General features: G+C 49.1%; 1 protein-coding gene across 7 annotated transcripts in view; it reads right to left on the bottom strand.

The window, feature by feature from the left end:
- Positions 1-5854: 5854 nt before the first annotated feature.
- Positions 5855-14237, bottom strand: part of LOC119354888 — a 13537-nt gene continuing 5154 nt past the window's right edge. Inside the window, exons 6-10 of one of the 7 annotated variants that reach the window (XM_037621648.1) lie at positions 13807-13902; positions 13378-13462; positions 13196-13305; positions 6356-6467; positions 5855-6278 (exon numbers count right to left, since the gene is read on the bottom strand). In XM_037621648.1, the coding sequence (XP_037477545.1) occupies positions 6375-6467; positions 13196-13305; positions 13378-13462; positions 13807-13902 (384 nt within the window). In that variant the 3' untranslated portion in view covers positions 5855-6278; positions 6356-6374. Of the gene's footprint in view, positions 6468-13195; positions 13326-13377; positions 13463-13806; positions 13903-14237 lie in introns of all 7 variants that reach the window. The other 6 variants (XM_037621650.1, XM_037621651.1, XR_005171321.1 and 3 more) reach the window with 6 other exon arrangements.

Genomic DNA, 14237 nt, shown 5'->3' with positions numbered 1-14237 from the left:
CTCATCGGGAGGGGGTCAATCTCCATCAACATATTCACCAGCACCATCTCATATCAAACCCTAGTTCATCTCTTGTATCCAATCTTTGTATCCAAACCTCAGATTGGTACCTGTGGGTTGCTAGTAGTGTTGATTACTCCTTGTAGTTGATGCTAGTTGGTTTACTTGGTGAAAGATCATATGTTCAGATCCATTATGCATATTAATACCCCTCTGATTATGAACATGAATATGCTTTGTGAGTATTTATGTTTGTTCCTGAGGATATGGGAGAAGTCTTGCTATTAGTAGTCATGTGAATTTGGTATTCATTCGATATTTTGATGAGGCGTATGTTGTCATCCCTCTAGTGGTGTCATGTGAACGTCGACTACAAGACACTTCACCATTGTTTGAGCCTAGAGGGAGGCATTGGGAAGTAATAAGTAGATGATGGGTTGCTAGAGTGACAGAAGCTTAAACCCTAGTTTATGCGTTGCTTCGTAAGGGGCTGATTTGGATCCGTATGCTATGGTTAGGTTTACCTTAATACTTCTGTTGTAGTTGCGGATGCTTGCAATGGGGGTTAATCATAAGTGAGATGCTTGTCCTAGTAAGGATAGCACCCAAGCACCGGTCCACCCACATATCAAATTATCAAAGTACCGAACGCGAATCATATGATCGTGATGAAAACTAGCTTGACGATAACTCCCATGTGTCCTCGGGAGCGCTTTCCTTCATATAAAAGTTTGTCCAGGCTTGTCCTTTGTTACAAAAAGGATTGGGCCATCCTGCTGCACCTTATTTACTTTTATTACTTGCTACTCGTTACAAATTACCTTATCACAAAACTATATGTTACCGATAATTTCAGTGCTTGCAGAGAATACCTTACTAAAAACCGCTTATCATTTCCTTCTGCTCCTCGTTGGGTTCGACACTCTTACTTATCAAAAAGGCTACGATAGATCCCCTACACTTGTGGGTCATCACCCACCTTCCTAGCAAACTATTGTTTGGCTAAGTTACCGCTTTTTGCTCAGCCCCTCTTATAGCGTTGTAAGTTGTAGGTGCCTTGCAGGTTGTTCCATGTTGGAACATGGATATGTTGGGATATCACAATATCTCTTATTTAATTAATGCATCTATATACTTGGTAAAGGGTGGAAGGCTTGGCCTTTTGCTCGGTGTTTTGTTCCACTCTTGCCGCCCTAGTTTCTGTCATACCGGTGTTATGTTCCTTGATTTTTGCATTCCTTACGCGGTTGGGGTTATGGGACCCCCTTGATAGTTCACTTTGAATAAAACTCCTCCAGCAAGGTCCAACCTTGGTTTTACCATTTTCCATAACAACTAAAAACTTGCATAGGGAATTTCCGGACCCCGTGGACTTAATCAACAAACCGGGCCAGTGCTCCTCATGAGTGTTGGTCCAAACCGAGCAGACTGCGGGGCCGCCTCCGGGAAACTCGAGGTATTTGGTATATACTTGTAGGCTGACCCATTTGGTGTACCCTAAGAGCGAGACCGTGCACCTCCTATCAGGCTAGGTCGGTGCATCGGGAGGTCTTGCTGGACTTGTTTTACCATTGTCGAAATGTCTTGTAACCGGGATTCCGAGTATGATCGGGTTGTTTCGGGAGAAGGAATATCCTTCGTTGATCATGAGAGCTTGTGATGGGCTAAGTTGGGACACCCCTGCAAGGTTTAAACTTTCAAGAGTCGTGCCTGCAGTTATGTGGCAGATGGGAATTTGCTAATATCCGGTTGTAGAGAACTTGACATTTGACTTAATTAAAAGACATCAACCGTGTGTGTAACCATGATGGTCTCTTTCAGATGAGTCCGGAAGCGAGCACAGTTTGGGTTATGTTTGAACGTAAGTAGTTCAGGATCACTTCTTGATCACTTCTAGCTTCACGACCGTTGCGTAGTTTCTCATCTTACTCGTGTACTCGTATGTTAGCCACCATATTTGCTTAGCACTTGCTGCAGCTCCACCTCATAACATTATCCTACCCATAAGCTTAAATAGTCTTGATCTCGTGGTTTTTGAGATTGCTGAGTCCTCGTGACTCACAGATACTACCAAAACAGTTGCAGGTGCCGATGATACCAGTGCAGGTGATGCTACCGAACTCAAGTGGGAGTTCGACGAGGACCTCGGTCGTTACTATGTTTCGTTTCCTGATGATCAATAGTGGAGCTCAGTTGGGACGATCGGGATTTAGCATTTGGGGTTGTCTTCTTTTCATTTGTATTCGTTCGTAGTCGAACTATGTGTGTACTCCGAATGATGTATGAATTATTTGATCATTGTGTGACGTGGCGATTTTAAGCCAACTCTATTTATCCCTTTCTTTTCATTACATGGGATTGTGTGAAGATGACCCTTCTTGCGACAAAATCAACATGCGGTTATGCCTCTAAGTCGTGTCTCGACACGTGGGAGAAATAGCCGCATCTTGGGCGTTACACCATGCTTGCTTGAAATGTATTGTGAATGTTTAAACTTGTGCTAAAACTCCATCTTAGCTTAAAGAAATTAAAAACTGCTAATTTTCCTTAGTGAGGGTCTAATCAACTCCCTCCCCTCTAGACACCTCTTCTCGATCCTACAGATTTACATACGAACGGAAACGTATTTCTTGGATTGACTGTGTGGAATGTACATACATTTGGAAACGTTTGTCTGGGACTGACTGTGTGGGATGTACTTACGACCAAAAATGATTGAGTCTGTATAATTGTATTTTTTAACACAATTGTATGTATAAACGTATTTGATCGTTCACCTGTCGCACACGACCTCATTTTGCCCAGCATGTGTGACCGGAGGGTCTATCCCCGACGGTTTTTGGGTCGTGTAGGAAGGACCCCTCTATCGCACACACTCACTCAGCATCGATTCAAAATGTCGTCGTAGAAAGGGGTTAAAACCGTTTGCATAGCTCCTCGCTGTACCAGTGCATGTTTGTACATGCTAGGCTCGTCAAGTTTAACCCAAGTATTCTGCATGTGCAAAACTGACTTACACCCGTTGTATGTGAACGTAGAGTCTATCACACCCGATCATCACAAGGTGCTTCGAAACGACGAACTTTAGCAACGATGCATACTCGGGAGAACACTTTTATCTTGAAAATAAGTGAAGGGATCATCTTATAATGCTACTGTCGTTCTAAGCAAAATAAGATACATAAAGAATAAACATCACATGCAATCAAAATATGTGACATGATATGCCATCATCATCTTGTGCTTTTGATCTCCATCTCCAAAGCAACGGCATGATCTTCATCGTCACCGGCGCGACACTTTGATCTCCATCGTTGCGTCGGGGTCGTCTCGCCAACTATTGCTTCTACAACTATTGCTAATGCATAATGATAAAGTAAAGCAATTGCATGGCGCTAAGTGATTGACACACAGGTCATACAATAAGTAAAGACAACCCTAAGGCTCATGCCGGTTGTCGTATTCATCGACATGCAAGTCGTGAACTTATTACAAAACATGATCATCTCATACATCAACATATATCATATCACGTCTTGACCATATCACATCAAAACATACCCTGCAAAAACAAGTTGGACGTCCTCTACTTTGTTGTTGCAAGTTTTACGTGGCTGCTACGGGCAACTAGCAAGAACCGTTCTTACCTACGCAAAACCACAACAGTGATTATCAAGTTGCTATTTAACATTCTACAAGGACTGCCGCAGTCAAATTATATTCAACTAAAGTGGAAGAAACAGACACCCGCCAGCCACCTTTATACAAAACAAGTTGCATGTTAGTCGGTGGAACCGGTCTCATATACGTGGACATGTAAGGTTGGTCCGAGCCGCTTCATCTCACAACACCGTCGAATCAAAATAAGACATAAGTGGTAAGCAATATGAACATCACCGTCCACAACTCCTTTGTGTTCTATTCGTGCATATCATCTACACATAAACCTGGCTCATGATGCCACTGTTGGCAAACGTTGCATGGAAAACAAAAACAATTCTACTCACACCCAAGATCTATCCATGGAGATGCATAGCTACGAGAGGGGGGAGCATCTACATACACTTGTAGATCGCTAAGCGAAAGTGTTTATCAACGCGGTTGATGTAGTCGTACGCCTTCATGATCCGTTCCGATCAAGCACCGAACGTACGGCACCTCCGTGTTCACCACGTGTTCACCTTGATGATGTCCTTGACTTTTTGATCCAGTAAGAGGGGCGTAGTAGTGGATGAGTTCCGGCAGCACGACGGCGTGTGACGGTGGTGATGAAACTATTTCCGCAGGGCTTCACCAAGCACAACGGATTTAGAGCGGAGGATGAACTAGAAGGAGAGGGGGCGTCGGCACACGGCTTGGTGAATCATGGTGTGTTCTACGGGCTAGCCCTGCTCCTCTATTTATATGTTGAGCCCAAGGGTCATTACTTGGAGAAAGAGCCTCCCCAAAGTCGGTTTGAAACGCAAGGAAGAGCCCTTCTCGGATTCCAGCACCAGACGCCAGGGTCCCTAGCGTCTGGTCCCTGACCTTCGCAAAACTTTCTTTTGCACCGACCTAAAGCCCCGTGGGCCTTACTCCGTCATGTCCGTGATCTCATCCAAGACTCTGAACAATATTTGGTCACCAACATACATAACTCATATAATACTATATCGTCAATGAACGTTAAGCGTGCGGATCCTATGGGTTCGAGAATGATGTAGGCATGACCAAGACGCTTCTCCGGTCAATAACCAATAGCGGGACCTGGATGCCCATATTGGTTCCTATATATTCTATGAAGATCTTTATCAGTCAGACCTTTATGACAACATACATAGTTTCCTTTGTCCGTCGGTATGGTACTTGCCCGAGATTCGATCGTCAGTATCATCATACCTAGTTTAATCTCGTTATCAGTAAGTCTCTTTACTCGTTCCGTAATATATCATCTTGTAACTAACTCCTTAGTCACTTTGCTTGCAAGCTTCTTGTGATGTTGTATTACCGAGAGGGCCCAGAGATACATTTCCATCATACGGAATGACAAATCCCAATATTGATCCATGCCCTCAACAGATACCTTCGGAGATACTTGTAGAGCACATTTATGATCACCCAGTTACGAAGTGACATTTGATACACACAAGGCATTCCTCCGAAGTTCGGGAGTTGCAGATCTCATGGTCAAAGGAACATGTATTTGACATTAAGAAAGCAGTAGCAAAAACTGAACGATCATATGCTATGCTAACGGATAGGTCTTGTCCATCACATCATTCTCCTAATGATGTGATCCCGTTATCAAACGACAACTCATATCTATGGTCCGGAAACGTTAACCATCTTTTGATGAACGAACTAGTCTAGTAGAGGCTTACTTTGGTATTTGTTTATGTATTCACACATGTATTTAAGTTTCCGATCAATACAATTATAGCTTGAATAATAAACCTTTGTCATGATTAAGGAAATATAATAATAATCACTTTATAGTGCTTCTAGGGCATATTTCCAACAGTTAGTTGTAGTAATATTCATTAAGGCTAGCTTGGAAGTTGGAACATATGCAAAACGATGTTCTTCTCTAGTATTAAGTTATTAACATAGTAGATGTTTCTCTCAACACGTAAATTGTCATCTCAACATACTTATGCACAGAAAAAAGACCCATTCACCATGCAACCCTGCATTTTATTATGGTGCTTATATTAGAAAATATTTACAAGTACACAATAAATCATGCATATTTTCAGTCACAATTCAAATATAATTAATCCAAACATCCATGTTACATGTAACCAAATCTCATTGATTATATATTGCTATCAAGTCCTGCAGCAAGGTGTGCGATCATATTTTCAGTCACAATTCAAATATAATTAATCCAAACATCCATGTTACATGTAACCAAATCTCATTGATTATATATTGCTATCAAGTCCTGCAGCAAGGTGTGGGATATTATCTACTCCCTCCATTCACAAATATAAGATGTTTTGCATATTTTGATATGGACTACATACAAACTGAAATGAGTGAACAAACATACTAAAATGCGTCTATATACATCCGGATCAAAAAAAAAAACTTATAATAGTGAACGGAGGGAGTAGTTACTATAGTAATAGTAAAAACAACATGAAAGATCACTTCCATTCAAGTTCTTCAAAGTTACTTCCCACATTCTTCCAAGATTATTCAAGTTCTTCAAAGTTACTTCCCACATTCTTCCATTCAACAAGTAATTGCAACAGGGGAATGCTCAGCGCGAGAACTTTGATGGCGAGTCCCTCCATCTGAACCAGTCACATGTTAAGTCAGACGTTTTGCTTCATGGTTCTTGTGGAAGGGTAAAATAATCTCCATAGTTTACCACAAACCCTTGAACCATCTCAAGGACATCTCCTATCAGAATAGCAGCAACCTGCCATGGTCGGAGGATGAACACCGAGACCTCCTCTTAGCAGGTGGTTCCGAATTGTACCCTGCCAGCAGAAGGAACACGGAAAAGCATTGGTTATCTCTGAATCCCGAGGCATTTTGCATGGGCTCATCAGTGCAAGTATACTGGCAGAAAATTAAGACTTCAAGGTGCCAAGACTGTCCTTAGGCTTTGTCCACACACTGGAAAATGGGGCAGTAATGAGAAAAACATGATGTTGGATTAGCTTGTGAGGAACATAGCATGCCTCGTGCAAGGTTTAGCACAGCTTCCTCAACAGCACGAGGTACGAGCCAACGTCTGCTTGCCAAGGCTTTCAATATATGTAACATCCCAAAAATTTGAAATGTTAATAAAGTAATTAAATAATATTATTGATTGAGTTGTTTGAAATTTAGAAGGAATTAATTTTTTTGAGTATTTATTTAAACCTTTCAAGCCATGTCAAACAAGTTGGAATAATATAACTATCCAACAAATATAATTTTTGGCTCGAAGGAGTTATTTAAACTTAAAAGGATTTAATATTTTCATTTGGATATTTTCAAACCATATTTCAGTAAGTGGGAATAATATGACTTTCCAATATACTATTTGGATTTTAGTTGGATGTTGATCCTAACCAAATAAGAGAGGAGATAAAATGACATCTCCCAATGGACCCTACCAAGTTTGAAGTTTAAATCATTTTGGGTATTTATAAAACCCTAAAACTATTTTTAGGAATTTATAATACCCTTAAATGATTTTGCCGATGTGCAATTTTTTAAGGAAATGGCTTGATATTTTAAGTATCAAAATCATTTCTGAAAATAGAACTAGAAAAGAAATAACCAGAAACAGGAACTCTAGCCTACTGGGCCAAATCTGGTCGGCCCATTCCTATCTCTCTATTTCCTGCGTTGTGTGCATCCCAATCGAGGCCCAGCCCAGTTAACACCCCTCTCTCACTGAAGAGCAAGCCTGCCGTGTCATCTTTAACCCCAGCTAACGTCGGCCGACAGCGGCAACCCCACGATGGCTGCCGTTTCCCTTCCTCTCTCAGGCCTGAAGAACCCTCCAGAAGCACCCGTGCACTGCCGCTACCTCTCCCCTCCATACTACTACCTCCGTTCTGGTTTATTCGTCCCCCTCGTATTTAGGGTCATAATTTGACTATGATTTTAACGAATAAAATATAAATTATACATAACAAAAATAATATTATCAGGAACTATGTTCAAACACGAATCCAACGATATAGTTTTTTGTGACATGCATTAACATTTTATTAGTTAAATATATGGTCAAAATTTGGCACAAAACACGAAGGGGGCCAATAAACCCGGACGGAGGTAGTACGCCTTAAAGGCACATTAATGGCCGCGGATTGAGCACGCCGTTAATGTCCACCACTGAGCTCCACGCCTCACACCGAACCGACCTCCCCTGGAATAAAAGGCGCACTCAGGCACGCCCCATTCCTGGCCTCGTCTTTCCCATCAAACCACGACGAAGCTCCGCCTTATTTCTCCTAGAACCGCTCGCCAGACTTTGAGCTCTGCCACGGCATCAGAAGAAGCTTGTCTCAACATCCGACGAAGCTTGCCTTGACATCCGACGAAGCTTGCCTTGACGTCATAGCAGCCCTTGCCCTTCTATTTCCTCCTTTCTCTCTACCTCACCCGTGCACACGCTTTGACACCTTGGTTTCTCCACATACGACGAAGCCCGAGCCCCGCCTCTCTCCTATTTCCTCCTTTCCCTCTACCTCGCCCATGCACACACGTTTGATACCTTGGTTTCTCTCCAGGATGTCTTGGAGCATGGAGCACGCAAACCACAAAGCCTGAGCTCCACCTCCGCTCCGGCGAACTCCAGTCACTCTTCCCCGGCACCAGAGGACCTCCCAAGTTCTCTAAGAGGAGCCTCGACCTCGCCATCCCATTCCATACCTCGTCCACGAGCGCATCGTCGCTGTTGACCGCTCGGTTGACGACATCAAGGACTCCCGAGCCGCGTGCCGCTGTAGTTTTCCTCTCTGGCGAGTCTCATCCACTGTTGTACGATTCCTCACCGAGGGCCAGATTAGATCACTTAAACAGAGATCGCCAAATCAACACTCCCAGTTAACTCACTTAACCGAATCTGTACCGCGAATCAGATGCTGCCGGGTAACACGGTGAAGCAAATCAAAGTCTGTAAACTAAATGGCCCGTTGCTCAATCAAAATTACCAAATTTTAACTACCACAGGATATGTAGAAGGTTCTACTAGAGGCTATTAGCATATTCCCTCTAAAAATAGTCTATTAGCATGTCAATGTCATACCATTACAACATTTCAAAGTATCATTTTTTGAGAAAACGCAAATGGCCTTTGCGTTTCATTGCATTGGAAAGATAGGGAATTTACATCCTCCTAGGAGGCAGGTTTACACAGTTGTCAGATGATCGGTGGACATCCCATGATGATGGCAAAACGACCCTGAGCCCTTGAGCCCCGGCTTTTGCCCAACATCGGGCCTCGTCCTTGATCCGGTCGACAAGCTCATTGAGCGATGGGCTCACATGGTCAAAAACGCACGCGTTCCTATGCTTCCAGATCATCCACGGCACCAAAAGCGCCACAGATTTCAGCGCCTTGCGGAGCGCTGGCGGTGTGGAGTCCGCGCGCAGCCACCAGTCCATGATCGAGTCGTCGTGCTCGGGCGTCGGCGCCGGTAAGCGCAGCCAAGCTAGGATCTCATGCCATGTGTGCCTAGCGAAGGGGCACGCGAGCATCAGGTGTCTGATCGTCTCCGGCTCTTGGTCGCATAGGAGGCATCGCAGGTGGTGCTGCAGGCCACGGCGTGCAAGCCGCTCCGCGGTCCAACAGCGATCTTGAAAGGCCAGCCAGTGGAAAAATTTCACTCTTGGCGGTGCCCAGCTCCTCCAAATGAGTTTCCAGGAGTGGCAGCCCGTCGCGCCCTGGAAGGATGCCCGGTAGCAGGACTGAGCAGTGTACACGCCGTTAGCGGTCCAGCTCCAGAGTAGCTTGTCCGGCTCGTTGGACAGCTCTACGTGCTGCACAAGGTGCCAGAGCTTCAGGTACTGTCCAATCTTGGGGAGGCCGAGCAGCCCACGGATGTCGCGCGCCCAGCTGTTGCCGGCCAAGGCCTCCGCCACCATTCTCACTTTCCGGAGATGCTTGGGGATGCACTGGAAGAGCATGGGCGCAAGCTCGCGGACGGACTGGCCGCCGAGCCAGCGGTCCTCCCAAAAGAGGGCGGTCGAGCCGTCCCCAATGGCCATGGTCGTGGAGGCATGAAAGAGGGCACGCTCTTCGAACGAAAACTGCAGGTCCAGCCCCTGCCATGCGCGCTCAGTGTCCGTACACGCAAGCCATAGCCAACGTAGCCGGAGCACGAGCCCCGTGCGCTCGAGATCCCGGACACCTAGGCCACCATATTCGAGCGGGCGGCAGACCCGGCGCCAATTGACATGACAGTGACCACCATGGGCGTCCGCGCGGCCGGCCCAAAGAAAACCTCGTTGAATCTTCTCAAGTTGCTTCAGGGTTTTCTTGGGGGGTGCGAGTGCGAGCAATTGGTGAATTGGGATAGCGTTGAGCACCGACTTGACAAGCGCCAGCCGACCAGCCTTGTTCATCAGCCATGCCTTCCAGGTAGGGAGCCGGCCCGCCACCGCGTCGACGAGAGGTTGCAGCTGGGCCGCGGAAGGGCGACGGGTGGTGAGCGGGATGCCTAAATAGGTGATCGGCAGCGTCACCACAGGGCACCCGAGCAGCTCCATCAGTCCCGCGTCAGGATCATCTCCGTGGAGAACCGTGACAGAACTCTTGGTGTAGTTCACCTGGAGCAGAGAAGCCGTGCCAAACACGTCAGGATGCCTTTGACAGCGGAGACCTCCTCGGTTGTGGCGTGACAGAAGAGCATCACGTCGTCGGCGTAAAGGGAGATCGCCAAGATGGCGCGTCAGGGGTGGAGCTGCTGGAGGATGCCGGTCTGGAGGGGCCGACGTGGCCGCTTCCCAGGTGTCGGTAGCGACGCACTGATGTGCTTCCTGGCCGCAGCCAGAAACTCGCCAAGCGTCCATGCCTGTTGCGAAGTAGCACGGCTGCGCGATCGCCGCATAGTGATTGGTGGCGAGGCAAACCGACCAGACGCAGGCGAACGGGGGCCGGCGACAGGCGGGCGGCGATCAGGGGTGGGCGCGAGCACAGAGTGGCCACGGGGACGCTGTAGGATGGAGATTGGGCTCTGGGCAGTGGGCACCGGTGATCTGGTGACTGGGGGCCCGACAGCGGCCACTGGGGGCGTCGGCGCAGGAGTTGCGGGCTCGGCTGTTGGCGGCCCAGCCTCATTTGGCCCATCGGCAGTCGTGGGAGGAGGGGGGACCCAAACTTCAGAGGGGGGCGCGGGCGCCGGCACGATGGCGATGGAGGCGGCAACGAGGGCGTCTCTTCCCGCCGAAATCGCCGTGGTGTGATCGTGGGGCTGCGGTGACTGGTCAGCGGCCCGGGCGACAGGAGCGGGCGAGATGCCACTTTGCCCCGACAAGGCGGCAGGCGATCCTGGCTCTCCTAAACCAACTGGCGCCACAGGCTGCGAGTCTGGGACCTGGCTCAAAAGGGCAAGGTCCCGACACGGCGTCGGGTCAGCAGCGGCAGGGGTGGGGCCGGCAGGATCGTCCTCGGGATCATGGGGAGAGCCAGTGTTTGAAATTCCGGGGCTCTCCTGCGCACCCGCTACCAGTGGGAGTTCGCCAGCTGGCCTCGACACAACTGTCGTGGCGTCGTCAGCGGGCTCGACAGACGTGTGCGTCAGGCCTGCCTCCAAAGCCTGCCCTTGCGGGGCCCTTCTTTTTCCTCGTTTGGCTCGGTGACGAGAACTAGCGAGGCCCGACGGACCCGACCATGACAACATGCCATCCCGCGTCGGCAAGGCGGGTGGCACCGCCGCCGCTGCCGCCGGCCGGGGCCAGGAGGTCGCCATGCTCGTCCCATCGGCTCGCCTTGAGCGGTCGCCGGCGTGCCAAGTGAACGCGTCCATGGCCATGCCGTCGGCCCGGCCGTCCGGCGCAGCGTTAGACCGCCTGCGCTTCCGGCCACGGCGTCGCGCCCGACCAGGTCCGGAGCCCTGGCCCTGGCCATGCCCATTACCGGCGCCATCGCGGCCGGGGTCGTCGCTGTTGGCCTGGGCACCGGGAGGGGGCGCCCCAAGCGGAGCCGCACGTACGAGCACAATGGAGATGGGGTACGTGAGCGTCCTGACCACCGGCGCCTTCGAGGGCACACGAGACGGCAGGAGCTCGACGATCTCCAGGATGGCGGCACGGCAGACGTCGGCGGGGTTGTGCACACGGCCGGAAAGCCGAAAGACGGCCAGGTTCTCGCGAGAGCGCGTGTGGGGGTGTAACCTCTTGATCCAGCAGCTCTCCCCAAGAACGTGCTCGGCGGTGGAAAGATGCCAGGCTTGGGCGGGAATGCCACGGAGCTCGAGCTCGACGCGGTATTCGAACACGCCGGCGCCGGCATGCGCGAGCTTGCACCATGGCCGAAGCGACAGCGCGAAGCGCGGCGAGCTGATGAAATGCTCGCCATTGAGCCGGCGCATGGTGTCCAGGGAGGAGAAGAGGATGAGGAAGTCTTCGGGGTGGTGCTCATGGACGGTGAAATCGCCTTCGAAGAGCTCGAGGGAGCGGTAGAGCAGCTCGGCCACCTCAGCCGCGGTCACCTGCGGCCTGTTGCCGGTGATGGAAGCCACCATTGCGCGGCCATGGACCCGCTCGGCCTCCTCCATCTCTGCGGATTGCGCCATGATGACACGCACGGGTACGTCGGGCCGCGGAGGGGGAGCCTGGACCAGCTGGGGAAGCGCAGGCGGCGCCGGGGAGGTGGGGGCGCGGCGGCGCGCTGGGGGCGCCAGTGGCGGGCCGTCCCTGCCTGGGGCGACACGTGGAGGCCGCGCGTCGCCGTGGCGCCGGCTGTCGCAGTCGCGGGATTCGTGGCCAGAGGCGAGGCAGCGCCTCAACCGGACGTCGTTGGTGCAGTCCCTCACCCGGTGGCGGTGGTCGAGGCAGCGAAAACACAGCCCGGCAATCTCCTCCGGCGATGGGCTGCGGCGGCGGGGAGGTGAGGAGCTGGGGGTGCCGTCCTGGCGCGGACGGCGGTGTCGGTTCCTGCGTCGCGGCTGCTGGAACCCATCAGCGTCAAGCACAGCCCCGCCAGAGACGCGGTGGACTTCTGAGCGGGGTCCAAGCCGTTGCCTGGCAGGCATGCGGGCAACCAGCGCGACGCGGCCAGGGGCCCCAGGTACCGGCGAAGTAGCAGGCGCCGGAGGGGTGAGGGCGACGTCCCTGTATGAGCGCGCCGAGGACTCACTCTCCGAGCTGAGCCAGCAGTCACCGAAGGACACGCGCTCGCCGGAGAGGGTCGCCCGGCGGTCGACAGGGGCAGTGCCAGGTGATTCCATGGCAGGGGGCGGGGGAGGCTGGGAGGCGGGCGGCCGGCGGGGGCGTCGGCGGCAGGCAGCGGGGGCTTGGAGGAGCTAGAGGGTGGGAGCGGAGCCATCCGAGGCTGCTGGCTTCCATTTCAAAGTATCATTGGGACATCGAAGTGGGTTGAACTGGTAATAAGCTGCAACGACAACTAGATCTGGAATGCCGACAAATAAAAACACCAAATGGCTTGTGACATTGTGATACTTGGTAATTTAACTTCACATAACTAGCTCTTATCCACATAAGATACATAAATTTCTGAGTTGACTGCAAAACTTATAACTCATACCAGATGCATAAAACCAAAACAAACATCTATGGACATGGTTATGCGGTTACTAACCGCGTCATAGATAATATTTTGTGTTCCTGGATCCAAACGTGGAACTATCAGTCGACCTGAAAAGAATGTCCCTTTCCTGTATCAAAATAGATAAATGATTTGTACAAATAGACATTCAGAAACCAAACCTGATCTAGAGCTTCTCAGTTTGGGAGTTTCGGGTGTGGCAACAGATAACACCTTATCCTTATTACGAGGAAGTGGAGATCGTCCCTTTTAATGAATAAATCAATGAGATGTTAGAAATCATCATAGCATTTCCAATACAAGCAAAAAATAATACGTTCAAACATAAATTGATTCATAATATACACACGGCTTGACTGCAGGTAGTATTCTGATTTCAAAGTCAGCATAGTTTCAGATAGTGTAGCCTTTGCAGAAGTTGCTTGGTTCATTGAGTATAATTTAATTATTTTCAAGCAATTATTTTCGAACTGACAGCAGCGTGATTGATTGGGGATCATATTCTAGTATGCTGATAAAACATATAAATATACAGGCAACACTCAGAATCAATTAGTACCACAAGAACTAGGCACATTTCCTATACTTACATATGGAATTGGAGTTTTGATCATTTGTGATGGTGTACTCGGCAACGCTTTACCTGCAGAACTTTGCTCCACCAATGGGGTGATAGGTACTTCTGCCTGGTAAATAGCTCACTTCAGTATGCACACTTCACTAATAAGGCTGAATTTATTTATTTATTTGCCTTGTTATGGCACTGTTTTTTAGGGTATGTTAAGCTACTGTGATGCAGTGCTAAAGTTGAATTTGGAGTTCCAAAAACGTACAGGAATTGATTTTGTTTCGCAACATAGTACAGTTGTCATATGTTGCAGCTAAGAAGCAATAATTTCAAGACAGCGTCACATTCAAGAACCAAATGATATAGCCACTATTGAAGGCAATGTTCATTTCAATAAACACATGAACTTCATCGGTAGTCTGGAATGAGTGAAAAACAGAGGACCTATTCACA

Source organism: Triticum dicoccoides, chromosome 2A (genome assembly GCF_002162155.2).
Source record: "Triticum dicoccoides isolate Atlit2015 ecotype Zavitan chromosome 2A, WEW_v2.0, whole genome shotgun sequence".
NCBI lineage: Eukaryota > Viridiplantae > Streptophyta > Magnoliopsida > Poales > Poaceae > Triticum > Triticum dicoccoides.
This window is presented reverse-complemented; position numbering and strand designations above follow the sequence as displayed.